At 38.7% G+C, this 17,872-nt stretch overlaps 1 protein-coding gene and 1 long non-coding RNA gene across 11 annotated transcripts in view; one reads left to right on the top strand and one right to left on the bottom strand.

Moving 5' to 3' along the window:
• Window positions 1-17,872, bottom strand: part of LOC100515693 (uncharacterized) — a 226,806-nt gene that overhangs the window by 172,350 nt on the left and 36,584 nt on the right. The gene's annotated exons all lie outside the window — the stretch shown is intronic.
• Window positions 68-17,872, top strand: part of RANBP3L (RAN binding protein 3 like) — a 49,135-nt gene continuing 31,330 nt past the window's right edge. For all 3 annotated transcript variants that reach the window (XR_014831142.1, XM_085002067.1, XM_085002066.1), the window contains exon 1: window positions 68-649. Coding sequence is in view for 2 of the 3 variants with exons in the window: in XM_085002067.1 (XP_084858193.1) it covers window positions 559-649 (91 nt within the window). In the remaining variant the exon portion in view is untranslated. The remainder of the gene's footprint in view (window positions 650-17,872) is intronic.

Genomic DNA, 17,872 nt, shown 5'->3' with positions numbered 1-17,872 from the left:
CGGCCTGGCCCACTCAGCTCCTCCCCCTTCCAGCCTCCCTTAAGAACTGTTCACTTTCAGCTGTCACGGAGGGTAACTTAAACCAGGCTTAGAAATCACTTGATTTAACTCAGCAGCACTTTTTTTTTTTTTCTTTGTGTATGTATGACTCTAGCAGACATCTCTAAATACTCAGGACATTAGATTTCAAGTCCGCAGAGAGAGTCGAAAATTGCAAAACTGTAATCTGTTAGGAAGAGTTACTTTGCAGGATTTTATATTATAAGGGGGCATGTTTCAATGTGCTTTTAAATGGAAGAAGAATTAATTGTGCTTTTATCCAAATGAATTGGCATCTTTATATGCAGAAGAAGCTACAAGTTGGTAAACACATATTTTAAGAATCATGACTAGGAAACATTTGAAAATTCATTAGAGAAGTAAATATTTTTCCATGCAAGGACAGGATCTGCCTATACCTCTGTGGTTCTGGGTGTTGTGTGAAGACCACTGCAGGTGACTGGCCAAGGGAAGGAAATACCCTAGTGATACGGGAGCCACAGCCGTACTGCCAGCACCATGTCTACCATACAAAGCAAAGGCAGCAGCCACCTGTTCAACAGTTTGCACACCTGTAGATGGAAACTTCCAGAGGACCAGCAACATCAAGGTGAGTCAGGCTAATGGGTTGTGAGTTCTGTGATCTCGTGAATCTGCATACCTGGAAGGATGGTGGGCCGGGGAAGTACCTGGGGGATCTCTGTTGTGAAACGCTTTGTGATCTTAATATTTTTAAACTCTGAGAATAGATATAATAGTGATGCATAAGGGTGAGTTAACTTGGATTCAGCATCAGTTTTCAAAGGATCATGGAAGACTATCCAGAATGCATACTGGAATTGTCATTCTGAAACTTACATGCTTACACTTCCAGCCACTGCCATTTTTCGAGAGTATTTTGCATTTTGTGTAGTTCAATACATTGATCTGGGCAAGGCTGTACCAGCTACAGGCGGAATTTGCTAAGAATGACTTGAAGTCTGGAACTTTCTCCTTTGTCCTACCATGGGACTTAAAGTTTTAACTTAATTTTTTTGGACTTAAAGTTTAAGCTTAATTTTGTCTGGCTCTCCGGCTCATTCATTCATGGGCACAATAAATATATTCTTGACTCTTTCCCTTTTATGATTCTGGAACAGCTGGGGGCAGACAGGGAAAAGTGTCACATTTCACATGATGGGCACACATTCAAACTGAACTACCTAACTTCAGCCATTGTCACTATCAATCTTCTAAATTTCAAATCCACTACTCAGTCAGCTATATCAGTTAGTGGCAGAGGTTGACATGAATACGTAGGATGATGCCTCCAATCCATTCTGTCAGGGACACCAAGGACACCTGCAGAAAAGCCTGGGTGCTATCATGGATGATGATACCCCCCAGAGGCTAAGGATTTAACTCAGATACTTCTAACTTTTCCTCAATACCCTGGGATGGATCTGTCTATGTATGGACCTAGGCTACAAGCTCTTTGCTTACTTTTCCATAGACACAGTTTTAGATTTCAGTGGGGTGGGCAGTGTTGGCTGTTTCACTTCCAAGGTGGCCACTGTGTGCTAACATTTGCGTGAATGTGTCAGTCGCCTCCCTGCTTCAGTTCCAGGACGACATGCTCTACTCCTAGTTTAGTGTGAGTAGAAAGTACTTCATACTAAATGACAAAAAGAGAATACTTTTAAGGCCCCTTTGCACCATCAGGGCTAATATTTTGAACTGCCTTAGAATATAAAGTCCTAGAACGTGCCAGAGTTTACTCATAGCACTGTAAAATGTACTCCTCTATTAACAGACAATCCTAATTCCTCATAGGTTTTTTATTTGCTGCTCATTTTGTTTGAAATGTTTAAAGCTACCTCCCCTCCCCCACAATTGTTGACGACTATTTATTATAGAAACTTGGTAAGGAGGAGCATAAAGAAGATAGCAAACATCACCTGTAAAAATCACCACCCAAAGATAGCTGCTATTAACATTCTAATGTATAGTCTTCTAGCCTTTCCTTCCATGCACATGTACCGATTATTCTGTTGCTTAACTTGTTTAAACAAAAATACTTATTTTTTACATAGAGTTTGCAAGCTTTTTTTTTTTTTTCCTTTTTAGGGCCGTACCCACGGCATACGGAGGTTCCCAGGCTCGGGGTCTAATCGGAGCTACAGCTGCTGGCCTGTGCCACAGGCACAGCAATGTGAGATCTAAGCCTCATCTGTGACCTACACCACAATTCACAGCAATGCCGGGGATCCTTAACCCACTGAACGAGGCCAGGGATCGAACCCACAACCTCATGGTTCCTAGTCAGATTCATTTCTGCTACACCAAGATGGGAACTCCTGCAAGCTGTTTTTTAACTCAACAATAGATTATGAACAAATTCCCATGTATATATTCTTCTACACCCCTATTTTTAATAGTTGTATACTATTCCTTCCTATGAATGTAGCAAAATTCCCTTAGGCAATTCACTGCTCCTGGACATTTCATTGATTCTTAATTTTTCACTATCACAAACAACGCTACGTTTAACATACACTAATGGATAAGTCATTGCAGAGATAACATTATTTTCTTGGAATACATTCTTAGAGGTAGAATTGTGGGATCAAAACCCTTTGTATGTGTTTCTAAGATTTTTTTTTTTTTGAGAGGGGCAAATGGCCATCTCATCAGCAGTGCAGAGATATATTCTCAGTAATACTGGGTATTATTTTTAAAAATTTCTTTTTACAGCTTTATAAGTGGAAAATAGTATCCCACTGTTGTTTCAATTTAAGGCATGCTATCTTGATGGTCTCTCCCTTACTGGCCATATCCAAAGCAGCCTGGAAATATAATTATGATGACATACTTCCCAAAATATCAACAAGACTAGAAGTCTGGTCTCCTTTCACAGACCAAAGCTTTTGCCTAGAATGTTTTGAAAGCAACCATATTCTTCCACAGCCGAGTCTCAAAATATCTGCCCACATAAACCACGATCCATAAAGTTGTGAAGCATGCTAATTCAACCCAGACTGGTCACTGACTGCTACAAAAAAAATGTCATCTAGAGAACTGAGTTGACAAGTGACACTGGGCAGAGTTTTCTTTCCAGTTACTGCCCTGGAATTTAGTGTTCATTCAGTGCAGTGGCCCTGACTTTTCTATATTTGCATCTTGCTATGATGCAAAGTTCAACAAAGGTCCAAGGAAGCAAAGCCATTCGTTTCAGAGAGTGAGGTCTGGCTGTGGATATATTCACTGAGGTAATCTGAGTTTGTGGCTTTGGCCCGCCCTGAGCCAGACTAAGATTCCAGCATACAGGCCAGGATTAATTCACATTACACTCTTCGGAGGCATGACCAGATTCGACACACACATACTTTCCAACCCTCCATGCTAGAGGCAATAGTGCTTTATGTTGCCTCTGAAGTATTTAACTCTTTCTACCCAGTCACTCACAGAATTTACTTTTTCAGTGACCACATAGATAAAAGTCACTTATTCTTCAGCAATTATCTGGACATTGACGATGCAAAACACTGTCAGATGCTGGGTATGTACATTGAACTAAGTCGACTAAGCCATGTGGTTTCCTGTCCACACAGACTTTACACTCTATGGCAACGGATGCTATACTAGTCCAGAACAGAAGTCCAGAAGGCTCCTCTTCCTATTGTTGTTCAATCTATGATAGTTCAAATCCATTGATCTATAACACTGATCTGAGACCACATTTGTAGACACTAATTTATATGTCTGTAAGGCCTCAACACAGTTCAGTACACACTGCATGTACTAGGCAGATTTAACCATCCTTGGGTTGATAATGCTCTGAAATTCACAAACTGGTTTCACATTATCTTATTTAATTCTTATAACAACCACGTAAAGTAGTATTCTCAAGTTTCTCTACAGAAACAGAGCCAAGAGGAGGTACACATACATGTGTGCACACATAAACACAACCTACATGTATCTATATACATATATGTGCATACGTGTGTATACACATGTATTTGTATAAACGCATACATATACATATATATGTATACATCCTGTTGGTTCTGCTTCTTTTGAAAACCTTGACTAATACAGTCCCTCATCTGATTGATATGCAAATTACATAAAATACTGTGTGTGAAATTACTTTGGTAACTTCAAAGCACATACATATATACATACTCTGTATGTATGTGTGTGTGGATATAGATATAGATATTGAGGGAGGGGAGTTCCCGTCGTGGCGCAGCAGTTAACAAATCTGACTAGGACCCATGAGGTTGCAGGTTCGATCCCTGGCCTTGCTCAGTGGGTTAAGGATCCGGCATTGCCGTGAGCTGTGGTGTAGGTTGCAGACGCAGTTGGGATCCTGCATTGCTGTGGCTCTGGCATAGGCGGGGGGCTACAGCTCTGATTCGACCCCTAGCCTGGGAACCTCCATATGCCGTGGGAGTGGCCCAAGAAATGGCAAAAAGAAAAAAAAAAGATATTGAGGGAGGGAGATTATTTTTAAAAATTGACTCGCACAATTACAGAGGCTGGCAAGTCCAAAGTCTGCTTTGTAGACCAGAAGTTAGAGACCCATGTGAAGATCCAACCGATGCTGCAGTTGAAGTCCAAAGGCATAATTGCCTTTTCCTCGGGAGAGGTCAGTCTTTAGTTCTAGTTAGGCTTTCAACTGATTGGATGAGCCTCACCAACATTATGGAGGGTGATCTGTTTAACTTAATGTCCACCAATTTAAATGTACATATCATTCAAAAAACTCTCATAGAAACATCTAGAATAATGTTTGACCAAATAGCTGGCACCGTGGTGCAGCCAATTCTGACAGGAGCTATAACTTGGATGATTCTTGAGGATATTAAGTATGCTAAGTGAAATAAGTTGGTCACAAAAAGACAAATACTGTATTATTCCACTAACAGAGTTGATAAATTCCTAGAGGAGAAAGTAGAATGGGGGTTCCCAGAAGCGTGGGCAGGGGCAGGAGGAAGGGTGAATGGGGGGGGGGGGTCATTGTTTAATGGTGTAGAATTTCAGTTTAGCAAGGTGAAAGAGTTCTGGAGATTGATTACACAACAATGTGAGCAAAGTTAAAACTACTGCATTGTACATTTTAAAATGGTTAAGATGGTACATTTTATGGTATGTGTACTTTACCACAATTTTTTTAAAGGTATGGCTGCCCAAAGCCATCCCTAATTACATTTCTGAAGGTAGACTTAAAACAAAAACAAAAGTAAAGATAAATAAAAAACTCCTTCAGTTTCCAACTTCCATTCATTTATTTATTTGGCTGTGGTGTGCAGTAGCTTGATGTGGGATCTCGGTTCCCAGACCAAGGACTGAACCCAGGCCACAGCAGTGAAAGAGCTGAATCCTAAACACTAGACCACCAGGGAACCCCTCATTTTCCTTCTTCTAAAACCAAAGGTAGGAGGAAATATTTTTCTCATCTCTGAATTCCCAAAAGCTATTCCTTTGAAAACATTAATAACATTAATAAAACATTAATTAATAAAATTAAAAAATCCTAACAAGGTTTAATCAATAAAAAAGGGACAGAACATATTATCAATATCAGGAATGATACAGAGTGTCATTATAGGTCCTACAGATATTGGAAGGCTAATAAAGGAACATTATAAACAACACAGAAAGATGCAGAAAAAGACATAAAATTCAACATCTAGTCATGCAAAATTTTTTAAAGGATTTGGAATGGAAAGTAACTTCCTCAACATGATAAAGAACTTTATAAAAACCAACCGCTAATCATACTTTCCTGCTAAGATCAGGAAGAAAAAAAGATGTCCATTGTAATCCCTTCTATTTAGCATCATACTGGCCAGTGTACTAAGTTAAGAAAAGGAAAAGAAAAGGCTTACATATTAGAAAGAAAGAGATAAAATTATTTTTATTCACAGACAAGTGATAGTCTATATTGAAAATTCCTTAGGAATCTATCCCCATGCTCCAAAATACTAAACTAGTACATGAGTTCAGCTAGATGACAGGATAACAGGTTATAAAGTCAGTGCTTCTACGTATTAGCCAAGAATAATTAGAAATTGAAATTTTTAAAGTACTCTTTCAGTAGAGAAAAAGGAAATACTTAAAAATTAATTTAACAAAGTATGTGTAAGACCTATACACTTAAAACGGACATTGCAGAGAGAAGCTAAAGAAAACTGACATAAATACATGAGTTGAAAGCCTTGATATTATTAAGATGTCAATTCTCTCCAATTGATCTAAAGAGTCAAGGCCATCCCAATAAAAATTCCAACAGAAATTTTTTCTTTTGACAAGTTGATTTAAAATTTATAAGGAAATACAAAGGACCAAGGATAGTTAATCAATTTTGAAAAAGAAGAACAAAGTTGATAAACCACAATTTGGAATTTTAAGCTATAATAATCAAGGCAGTGTAATAATGGTGTAAAGATAGAAAATCAATCATTAAAAAAGAAGAGGGAGCCAGGAAATTGAACTATTCGTATTAGCCAATTGATTTTTTTTTGTTGTTGTAATTTTTTTTTTGGTCTTTTTGCCATTTCTTGGGCCGCTCCCGTGGCATATGGAGGTTCCCAGGCTAGGGGTCGAATCGGAACTGTAGCCGCTGACCTACACCAGCGCCACAGCAACGTGGGATCCGAGCTGAGTCTGCAACCTATATCATAGCTCACGGCAATGCCGGATCTTTAACCCACTGAGCAAGGCCAGGGATCAAACCTGCAACCTCACAGTTCCTAGTCGGATTTGTTAACCACTGCACCATGATGGGAACTCCGACCAATTGATTTTTGACAAAGACATCAAGATAATTCAAAAGAGGATAAGAGAATCTTTTCTGTAATAATCCTGGAACAAACTGATAAACATATTACTAAAAATGAACCTCAACACCTACTTTGCACAAAAATTAAGATGAAATATACTAAAATGCAAAAGTAAATCCATAAAGCTTTTAGAACAAAAGCTTTCACAAAATTGGAATAGACAGGTTTTACACAGACACAGTGCTAATCATAAAAAATAGACAAATCAGAATGTCAACATTAAAATTATCTGTTCTTTAAAATACAACATTAAGAAAAAAGACTGGGAAACAATATTTGTGAAAAACAGAGCTGAAAAAGAACTTGTAATAATAAGTGAAGAACTCAATGTAAAGAATTTGATTTAAAAATGGACAAATGATCTTGCAGGCGCTTCAAAATGAGGATCTACAAATGGCCAGTAAGCACATCAGATGCTCAGTGTAATTAGTCATCTGGAAATGCAATTCAAATCACTGTGAGATATTGTTTCATATTCACTAGAAGGGCTAATATTACAAATACTGATGATATGGAGTTCCCCAGTGGCTCAGCAAGTTAGGGATCCAGTGTTGTCACTGCTGTGGCTAGGGATGATGCTGTCATGAAGGTTCAATCCCTGGCCTAGGAACTTTCACATACTGTGGGTACAGCCAAAAAAGAAGAAAATAAAATTAAAAAAAATACTGATGACACTATGTGTTGGAGAGAATAAGGAGAAACCAGATTTCTATTCATTTCTGCAAACCAGGAATAACCACTTTGGAAAATAGTTTGGCAGTTTCCTATATAGTTTAATCTACACCTTCCCTATAATCTAGCAATTATATTCTTAGGTATTTTCCCAAGAGAGATGAAAATGATGTATCCACAAAAAACTTGAACAAGAATGTTCATAGTAGATTTTATTTCTATAAGCTCAAACATGGGAACAACCCAAATGTATATAAGTAGATAAACAGATAGGCAAATTGTTAGTATATTCATACACTGGAATACTACTCTGAAGTAGCGAGAAAAGAATTGCTGATACACGTAACCACATATATGAATCTCAAATGTGTACAGCACCTTGGGGGTAAAAGCAGGATGGGATGACAAACCTGTGGGATGACAGACCAAGATCTTAGCACACATATTAGCACATATACCAGCGTGCTGCCACACATGTGCTGGAAAGCTCATGCAATAGGATACATTTTAACTCTTAGAGACATGCTTGTGAGCACCTTGGGTGGCAGCCCTACTCCTTTGTTCCTGCCTAGGCCTCCAAGGCCTTGTTCTTATTGGAAAAACATCCATTTATTCCTGTGAAATGGGAAAATAAGGAGCTTTTTCTCTTGCTTGCCCAATGGCTCAGGACGAAGGGGAATAAGCTCAAGGAAAGAGTTTGGGAACTGGAAGAAGTTGCCATCAAGCATCTGGCTTGTGTCCTTGGAGTCCATGAGGGAATTTAAAAATAGTGTGCTTCTTTACTGAAGAGAAAGAGCTTACATTTGTCTGAATTCAATATTCAGAGCTGCATTTCAGCCACATTGATGTATTAAGAGTCTTTGTGAAGAGTGATTTAATTCTTATTAATATATTTTGCGTCAAAATCACCTCTTTAATTTTAGCAGTGCAGAAAACACTAATTACTTAAAATGAAGTTTAACAGATACCATTTTAAACCTGTACATGTGCTTACTCGATGCTTCTCTTCAACATGCCATGCAACCTAGACTATATTTCCATTCCCTCCTCCCTCAGCAAAATAGAGAGACCCACTTCTAACATATGGAGGCATTTTCACACTGCAAGTTATTCTGAGGGGAAAATATGTGATTTATAAATGCTGTCAAATGAAATATGTATTTCCAAATGGCACTGAGTTGACCAGGCACATCGCAGGACACATTCTGCATCTTCATTAGCCCATGGGCGTAAATGAAGGAAGGATGTAGAGAAAGAACAAAACCAGCTCTTTCTGGCATTGTAAATCCAGAGGGCCCATATTTGCTGCTGACAATTATATTCAAGTAATTAAAGACTGCAGATAACTTTATCACAAAAGCAAACAATAGTTTTATGTATAGATGAAATAACATCTTCAAATTATGAAGAAATGGGTATGCTTTGTCAAAAGGAACACATTCTTCTGAGTCATTTTTGCCAGTGGCTGAAAATAAATATTGACGTGGAGGTTTTATTTTTTTTATTTTTTTTTGCTTTTTATAGCCGCACCTGCGGCATATGGAGGTTCCCAGGCTAGGGGTCTAATCGGAGCTGTTGCTGCTGGCCTATACCAGAGCTACAGCAACGCCAGATCCGAGCTGCGTCTGTGACCTACATCACAGCTCACGGCAACGCCAGATCCTTAACCCACTGAGCAAGGCCAGGGATCGAACCCATAACCTCATGGTTCCTAGTCAGATTTGGACACGGAGGTTTTAAACTGCCAGACTCACCATGCCATTTGCCCGCCAACATTCGCAAACAAACTTTTTAAAGTCAGAATCCGAACAGAAAATGGTAAGAATATAAGTGAATCATCTTGCATATTTGCAGATGGCAAAACAAAAGTGCAGGAAGACTCCCACGGGCTGAGGTGACATCTCAACCAGGCTTGTACAGATGACAAAAGCAGGCAGGCTATCCCAGTCCAGGTACCTCACAGCTTCAGAAGAAAAGAAACTGCGAAATAGGCATTTATCTAAGCCAAGCAGGGCTTTCTTAGAGAAAAAAGCATGAGATTGGGAGTCAGCTCTCATGTGTTTTAATCCCAGTTCTCTAAGCGCTAGCTGTGTGATCTTGGGGGTACGTCTTATAATACTGGAGCCTTAGTTCTCTCATCATACAAGGGTTTGATAACTTACCTCTTGAGGATGGTATCATGTACTAAGAGATGCAGTTTACCAAGTTTCTCTCTCACGTGCCAGGCACTACGCTTAGTGTTTTACCTACATTACTTTGCTTAATCCTTACAACTTTGTGAACTATATCTTCCTATTCCCATTTTGCAGATGTGTAAACATGGGCTCAGAGAGATCAAATGACCTGCCCTAGCGCACAGTTAGTAAGCTGAGGAGATGGAGTCTGAATCCAGTCTGGTTTATGCCAAAGCTTAGGTTTTTAAAACCATGCATTTTGGCACCTGGTGCTCATATATTTAAAAGATTAATATGTTTAAACATGTTTTACAATAGGTCAAGTATGATGCAAATATACATTTTTGTAGTATGCATGTGCATAAAAGAACCATCATGGGAGATCAGTTAGGTCATATTAAGTTAAACATTTCGAAAGGCAGAAGGTTAAAGACTAGTCGTGGCAAGCATAAGCATGTCATATGGTACTGTTTTAAGAAGAAAAAAAAATAATTCAGAGTCATGTTTAGACACTGAAACAAGAGTAAAATTTAACAGAGTGTGATGTCATGGCTGTTGAAAAAGGTCTACTGAAAAAGAAGTAGGTCTTCATGAAAGCGTCCCCCTCACTGATCATCCCCAAATATAAAGCATATGGCACGTGATGACCATGTCTTTTGGGATTCATTACCGAACATTCAAAAATATAAAGCCAGTTTCTTCCATTATCACTGTATTTTGATAGATAGAATGATTTTGCTAGATGTTCTGTATCAAATGACTTAATGAAAATTCTTGGGTTTTTTTTTCATTTTTTAAGTGAGAATTGCTACGATTTTTCATTTTAATTATTTATTTATTTATTTCGTTTTGTAGGGCTGCACCAGCGGCATATGGAGTTTCCCAGGCTAGGGGTCCAATGGGAGCTACAAGAATCTTCTGGTTTTTTTTTTTAATCTGTAAACTTCCATATTTATAATATTAGTGAAGTAATTGACTTTAAGAAATGAGAAGAATTTTTCTTTAATTGAATGGTTGCTGCTACCAATTTCCAGATTCGGAAAAGCAAATGGAATTAAGAAACCAGCCATAGCCCATTACTAGGTGTGATTGCATTGCAAATTAAACAGCATGGTTTGCTGTTGAGGTTGGGGTGAGAACCCATTTGACACAGAATTTTCAGGGTCTTGGTCCTACCTCCAGAAGTATAGCAAGGTCTATGTTTGACACACTTCTGTGTTTCTTGTTTTTTGGGTTTTTTTGCTTCTGGCTCGTGTCAAATACTATAATTATTTACATGTCTTGTTTATTTGAAATTGATCTGTGTCTAGATTTGGACTAATATACAAACCAGTGGAGAAAAAATCTAGAGTCTTTGAAACTTAACAATGAATAGGTCCCTTGAAGATTAACGGCATGAGAAGCAGATGAGTTCAGAAGATGGTATGGATTAGACTGAGTTCTGGGTGGCAAGGGTTGTATTCAGTGGGTTGAAAGATAGTTTTCTCATCTTTTCCAATGTCCTATTAAGAATGTCCCATTCTTGGGAGCTCCCGTTGTGGCATAGCAGAAACGAATCCGACTAGGAATCATGAGGTTGTGGGTTTTATCCCTGGCCTTGCTCAGTGGGTTAAGGATATGGTGTTGCCATGAGCTGTGGTGTAGATCATAAATGCAGCTCGGATCTGGCGTTGCTGTGGCTGTGGTGTAGGCAGGCAGTTATAGCTCTGATTTGACCCCTAGCGTGGGAACCTCCATATGCCGCGAGTGTGGCAAAAGGCAAAAAAAAAAAAAAAAAAAAAAAAAAAGAATGTCCTATTCTCAAAATGAATAATTTCTTTATCAGCATGGTTTTGATGAGAAAAGGAATAGCTTCCTTTTTTTTAAATTCTAATATTGATTCCTTTTTTTCTCTAGTGTGTGGTCACAATGAATCAAAACTAAGAAATGCTAAATGTCTTCGAGTAGGCAGTTTATAACTTCATTTCCAACAAGAACTTATAGCAGTTCAAAAAAATGCAGAACTGGTTTGAAAAGAGCCAGTGTTTTCTCCTTTAATTTTATATAATGTATTTATTACAACACACTTGTATTCATAAGTACACAACTGGTTATAACTTCACCAGGGATGGCCATGCTGGAATTGTTCCAGTGGGGTCCATTTACTTTGTGCCTCAAGTTAAGCTGGTGCTTTTTAAGTTCAGCCTAGCGACTTCCTATGTAAACTGCCTGTTTCCCTCTGGGATCCTGGTTATTTTACCTTCAGGTCAGCACAAGGTATCTCACAAAGTAGAATCAAGAGTGTCCCATCACAGTTACTAATGTCACTCTGTGACATTATTTACCTCCTTCTGTAAACACATACTTTTTAATATTTTGGTGACTAATTTGCTGTTTAGTTCATTGCTTTTGCATTTGCATTACAGAGTTCCCTCATAGATGGCTAGAAGTAAGTACAGAATGTCTTATGCCTGTGGCTTTTTCATGAATTGGCACAAACTCATTTTTCTTCTGGGGCTACAGTTTGTCATTTCTTAAAACCATCTTAGAATACTTTAACATAGGTTTGAGTTCTTGTTTTCTTTTGTAAATCAAGATTGGATTAAAAAAAAAAAAAAAAAGACTGGAAGCTGTACCAGGTGCTCTCACGTGCACACATTGCTTCAATGTTCATAACAACCCTCTAAAAATATACATCAAGAGAGATGAAAACGTTGAGCCTTGGAATACTTTTTTAAAAACTGCATCTGTAGGATCACCTGGCCTCAGAGTTTCAAAATCCACGCTTTGACCCATCAGAGAGCCAGACACAAGTGAAAGAAGAGGAAGAGGACGGGGACATAAAGGACAATGTTGGAGCCTGGATGAGACAGTGCATAGGAGAAGAGATTAGAAAAGAGGATGTGGCTGAGACACATGGAAAGATCCAGGAAAAAAGGGAGAAGGAAATGCAGGGCCTGCCAGAGCTGCAGTCCAAGTGCATAATTCCAGTTCTAGCAGCAATTAGAGGTGACCCATTTGGTAGTGCCCATTCCTCTGCAGGGGGTTGTTGTCTTTCCTGCCAAGACTGTTTCCACAACCTTTTTGGGCTTGGCTGGAGGAGAACTCAGTAGAACTACCCAGCAGGAGAAAGCAGCCTGCCAGACTCTAGATGGGGGGAGTCATGTAGCAGAGACTTGGGGCCTCTAGAGCTGCCTGTTCCCGTTCCCATACCTACTGGCACTTCATTCTCAGCTCCCCCCGCCTCCTCTTCCAGAGCTGCTTTTGGCTCAATAGATACTTTCAAACCTCCTGCTCTGAGATGGTTGAAAACCCTCCAGTTACTTTCCTACATGAAATAGGTTAGTCTGAGACTGAGGGCCAATTAAATACACTGGAAAAAAAAAAAAAAAAAAGAAAAAGGTAGGAACAAGACCTTACAAATCACCTGTATTAGAATAGGGAGAAAAAGAAGTGTATGTTTACTGTCAACACTGACCATTACAACACTTTAGAATCTTGAAGAACAAAGCTCTACATTATGCATAAGGCTCCAGCTAAATTCTTTTTTTTTTTTTTTTTTGGTCTTTTTGCCATTTCTAGGGCCGCACTCGAAGCATATGGAGGTTCCCAGGCTAGGGGTCGAATCGGAGCTGCAGCTGCCAGCCTACACCAGAGCCACAGCAATGCAGGATCCAAGCCACATCTGCAAAGTACACCGCAGCTCATGGCAATGCTGGATCCTTAACCCACTGAGTGAGGCCAGGGATTGAACCTGCAACCTCATGGTTCTTAGTCAGATTCGTTAACCACTGAGCCACGACAGGAACTCCCTCCAGCTAAATTCTTGTCTGGAGATGTGAAGGAGAGTTTTGAATAAAGGTGAAGGACAAGAACATAAAATGCCTTTTTGTAGGTTAGAGGGCATTACAAAGAGCCCTCTATGGTTAGTTATTCAGCAGTGTTTTTATTGCACTCGAGACTCGGCGAATCCACCTTGTTCACACTTTTATTTCCATATATTTCGATGCAAAGAGCAGGTAGGTCCAAGAAATAAGATACTGGAGGCTTGTTAAGCAGTATAACTCAATAAGAAGTCTATCCTGGGCCAGAAGCATGGGATTTGTCCTTTAATCATGGGTGTCTGACAGTATGGTAGAAAAGGAATTATTTTTAAATTTAGTGTTTATTTTTTTTTGCCAAGTTATATATATTTCATGTGGTTTAAGGGATCGAATGGTCCTACAAGAGTTTTCTGGGAAAAAACAGCAATGTCCTCCTTGCCCCTTCCACTGCTTGCTTTCGTTTTCTTTTTTTGGTCCCCAGAGGTAACAGCATCCAAGTCACAGAGCTGTTTCTTTCGTATTAACCTCCACGTATCCAACTATTGGGCATTTACTGCAACTTCTCTGTATTTCTGCTTCGACACTACTGGTTTGCCACTGTGGAGGAATTTAGGTCCCTTTCACAGATTCCTCCAACCTCTTCAATCACTATCATCATACACACAAATGTGTTCCATTCCCGCATCTTCCCAAAATCACTGTAACAGAAGTTTGATTAGATCAATATTCAGTATTCACATCATTGTGACTATGAAATATATTACGATTATTTTTCCTTTCCTGCCCTACTTTCTGTTTTCTCTGGATTTAATAACTGCGTCATATGTTTGTTTTCTTAGTTCTCTATGTGCTTATTACTGGCCAATCCCCAAACTCTCTTCCAATTATCTAAATATCTTTTCAAAATATTCCGCTCAAAGGAGATATTCAACTGCTTCTAGTCCCATCTTTTTGGAGACTTCTTTCCTAGAGTATCCTCAGGGACCACCCCCCCCCACCACCCCCCGAATTGTGGACTGGTTGTTCTCTCTGACTGGTGCACTGCTGTCATTCTGGGCTATCCCCTCACCATCATCCTGGAGGTTGCCTTTATCCCATTGAGTTGGTGCCCCGTTTTCTTGGCTCTTTAGTTTACTAGCTCATTTGCTAGAGCATCTCCTTTAGAACCATCCCAAAAATGTGTGCATGCAGGTTACATATTTTGAAAGTTTACAGTTGAAAATGTTTTTATCGCATCTTTACACATAATTTATACTTTCTATTAGCACATAATTCTAGGCTGGAAATCATTTCCTTTCAGAGTGTTAAAAGCATTGCTCCTTTGATTTTATTTTATTTTATTTTATTTTATTTTTTTTTGCTTTTTAGGGTTGAACCCGCGGTATATGGAGGTTCCCAGGCTAGGGGTGGAATTGGAGCTGTGACCATCAGCCTACACCACAGCCACAGCAATGCAGGATCTGAGCCACATCTGCAACCTACACCACAGCTCATGGCAACACCGGATTCTTAACCCACAGAGCAAGGTCAGGGATGGAACCCCCAACCTCGCAGTTACTATTCAGATTCATTTCCAGTGCGCCATGATGGGAACTCCTGATTTCTAACTTCAGAATTGTTGTTGTGAAACCTAAAGTCATTCTGATACCTGACTCTTTATATGTGACCTTTGTACTCCCTTCTCCGTGCCAGTAGGACCTTTTCTTTGCTATTTTCTAAGATTTCATGATGTGCATTGTTACGGTTCTATTTCCACGTATCATTCTGAGCATTATATTGGCTCTTTTAAACTGGAAACATGTCTTTTGATTTGAAGAAATTTTAATGATCTACTTGATAATTTCATCACCTCTTTTTTCTATATTCTCTTTCTCTAGAGCTTCTATTAGTCAGGCATTGAAGTGACTCTTGGCCTGATTTTCTGAGGTTCTTTTTTTTAAAAAATATTTTCCCTTATTTTTCATTTCTGTCCTTTTGCTCTGCTATTTGGACTATTTACTCAATTTTATTCTCCAAATCTTTTATTGATTTTTAAAAAGTCAATATTGATTCTAGGAGCATATTTTATGTCTAAATTTCTAAAGGTTTACTCTTGTTCTGTTTTGCTCTTTCTAAAATATAGTGCTCTTCTTTTACTTCACAGATGTTCCATATTTGTGAGGATATTAATTATATACATATTACACATGTAATTTATATATGCCATATATGAAAATAAATTATATGTATATAATGCTATAAAATATATATTAAACTCGCTGCAAAGTCTTTTCCTCCAGTTTACTTTCTTTCTGTTTACTCATTCAATCACTGTCTGGTGTCCCTTGATTCCATGCTTGTATTTGAGAAAGGAGCACACACTAAAAAGTTCATTAGCAGTTACGTGCACTTGAACTGGGGACTCATTATCTGGTTTGACCATTCATTGAGAAATTCCTTTGTCAATATCTTTTATTCTTTTCTTTTGGGTTGGCCAGACTCTCCAGAGAAAAGTCTTATAATTTCCTGCCTGGAAGAAATAAACTTGGCTGCCAGCATTCTGTGAACCAAGTAGAAAAGGACCTCAATATTTTGCATGTGTGGTGGGCAGAACAGCTCCCTAAAGATGTCCATATCCTAATGCCAAGCACCTGTAAATAAGTACCTTAACACAGCAAAAGAAGCCCAGCAGACATGATTAAATTAACGATCTTGAGATGAGGAGACTGTCTTAGATTATTTGGGTGGGCACACTGCAATCACAAAAATCATCATAAGATAAAGAAGGAGGCAGAAGTGTCAGAGTCACGGAAGGAGATGTGACAGCAGAAGCAGAGGGTGGAGTGATGTGTGGCTTTGGGTCAAGGAATAAGGGCAGCCTCTACAAGCTGGAAAAGGAAAGGAAATGGATTCTTTCCTGAGCTTCTAGAAGAAACCCAAACCTTCTGGCCTAGTTCAGACGTCTGGCCTCCAGAACTGTAAGATAATAAATTTGCATTGTTCCAAACCACAGACTTAAGATAAATTGTTATAGCAACAACAGAAAACTAACATAGTATGTAAACTTTCATCTAATCTCTCTCTTTTTATTATAGAGCCTCCACTTCAAGCTCTTGTCTGATGTTGCATCTTTTCCAGGGAGTAACTCCCGAGTTACTTTGTTCTCAAATCGACAAAACTACTCCCTGTTTTCAGTCAAACTTCACTTCTGCTTCCAGAACTACTTAGTGGTACCGATGCCAGGATTTTGGTGGCTCATGGGGAGTAAACCAGATTGCCTCTTTTTTTCCTTCCATTTGTAAAAGTTTTATTGAAGTATAGTTCATTCACAATGTTGTGATCATTTCTGCTGCACAACAAAGTGATTTGGTTATACATGTATATTCATCCATTCTCTTTCAGATTCTTTTCCCACATAGATGATCACAGAATATTGGGTAGAGTTTTCTGTGCTATGCAGTGGGTCCCTATTGGCCAGTGATTCCATGTATCTCAGTGTGCATATGCTAATCTCAAACCCCCCTCCCATCCCCCCAATTCCTTTTGGTAACCATAAGTTTACAAAGTCTGTGAGTCTGTTTGTTTGGCAAGTAAGTTCATTTGTATCCTCTTTTTAGATTCCACATGTAAGTGATATCATATGATGTTTGTCTTTCACTGTCTGACTAAATTCACTTAATATGATAATCTCAAGATCCATCCATGTTGCTGCAAATGCTGTTATTTCCATTTGTTTTTATGGCTGAGTAGCATTCCATTCTATATATGTACCACACCTTCTTTAGCCATTCCTCTGTAGATGGACATTTAAGTTGTTTCCATGTCTTGGCTATTGTGAACAATCCTGCTGTGAACACCGGGGTGAATGTATCTTTCTAAATTAGGTTTTCACTGGGTAAAGGTCCAGGAGTTTGATTGCTAGATCACATGGTAGTCCTATTTTTAGTTTTTTGCGGAAACTCCATATTGTTTTTCATAGTGGTTGCATCAATTTACATTCCTACCAACAGTGTAAGAGTGTTCCCTTTTCTCCATACCCTCATCAGCATTTATTGTTTGTAGACTTTTTGATGATGGGCATTCTGGTTGATGTAAAGTGGTACTTTATTGTAGTTTTGATTTGCATTTCTCTAATAATTAACTATGTTGAACATCTTTTCATGTGTTTTTTGGCCTTTTGTATGTCTTCTTTGGAGAAATGTCTATTTAGATCTTTTGCCCATTTTTTGATTGGGTTGTTTGTGTTTTTTTTTTTTTATATCAAGCTGAAGGAGGAGGTGTTTGTATATTTTGGAGATTAATCCCTTGTCAGTCACTTCATACTTGCAAAATATTTACTCCCATTCTGTGTTATCTTTTCGTTTTGTTTATGGTT

Source organism: Sus scrofa, chromosome 16 (assembly GCF_054392235.1).
Source record: "Sus scrofa isolate SSC_HxYL_T2T_F1_AM1 chromosome 16, Sscrofa_HxYL_maternal_Yorkshire_Landrace_v2.0, whole genome shotgun sequence".
Lineage (NCBI taxonomy): Eukaryota > Metazoa > Chordata > Mammalia > Artiodactyla > Suidae > Sus > Sus scrofa.
Note: the sequence above shows the minus strand (reverse complement) of the source record. Positions and strands in the feature narration are given on the sequence as shown.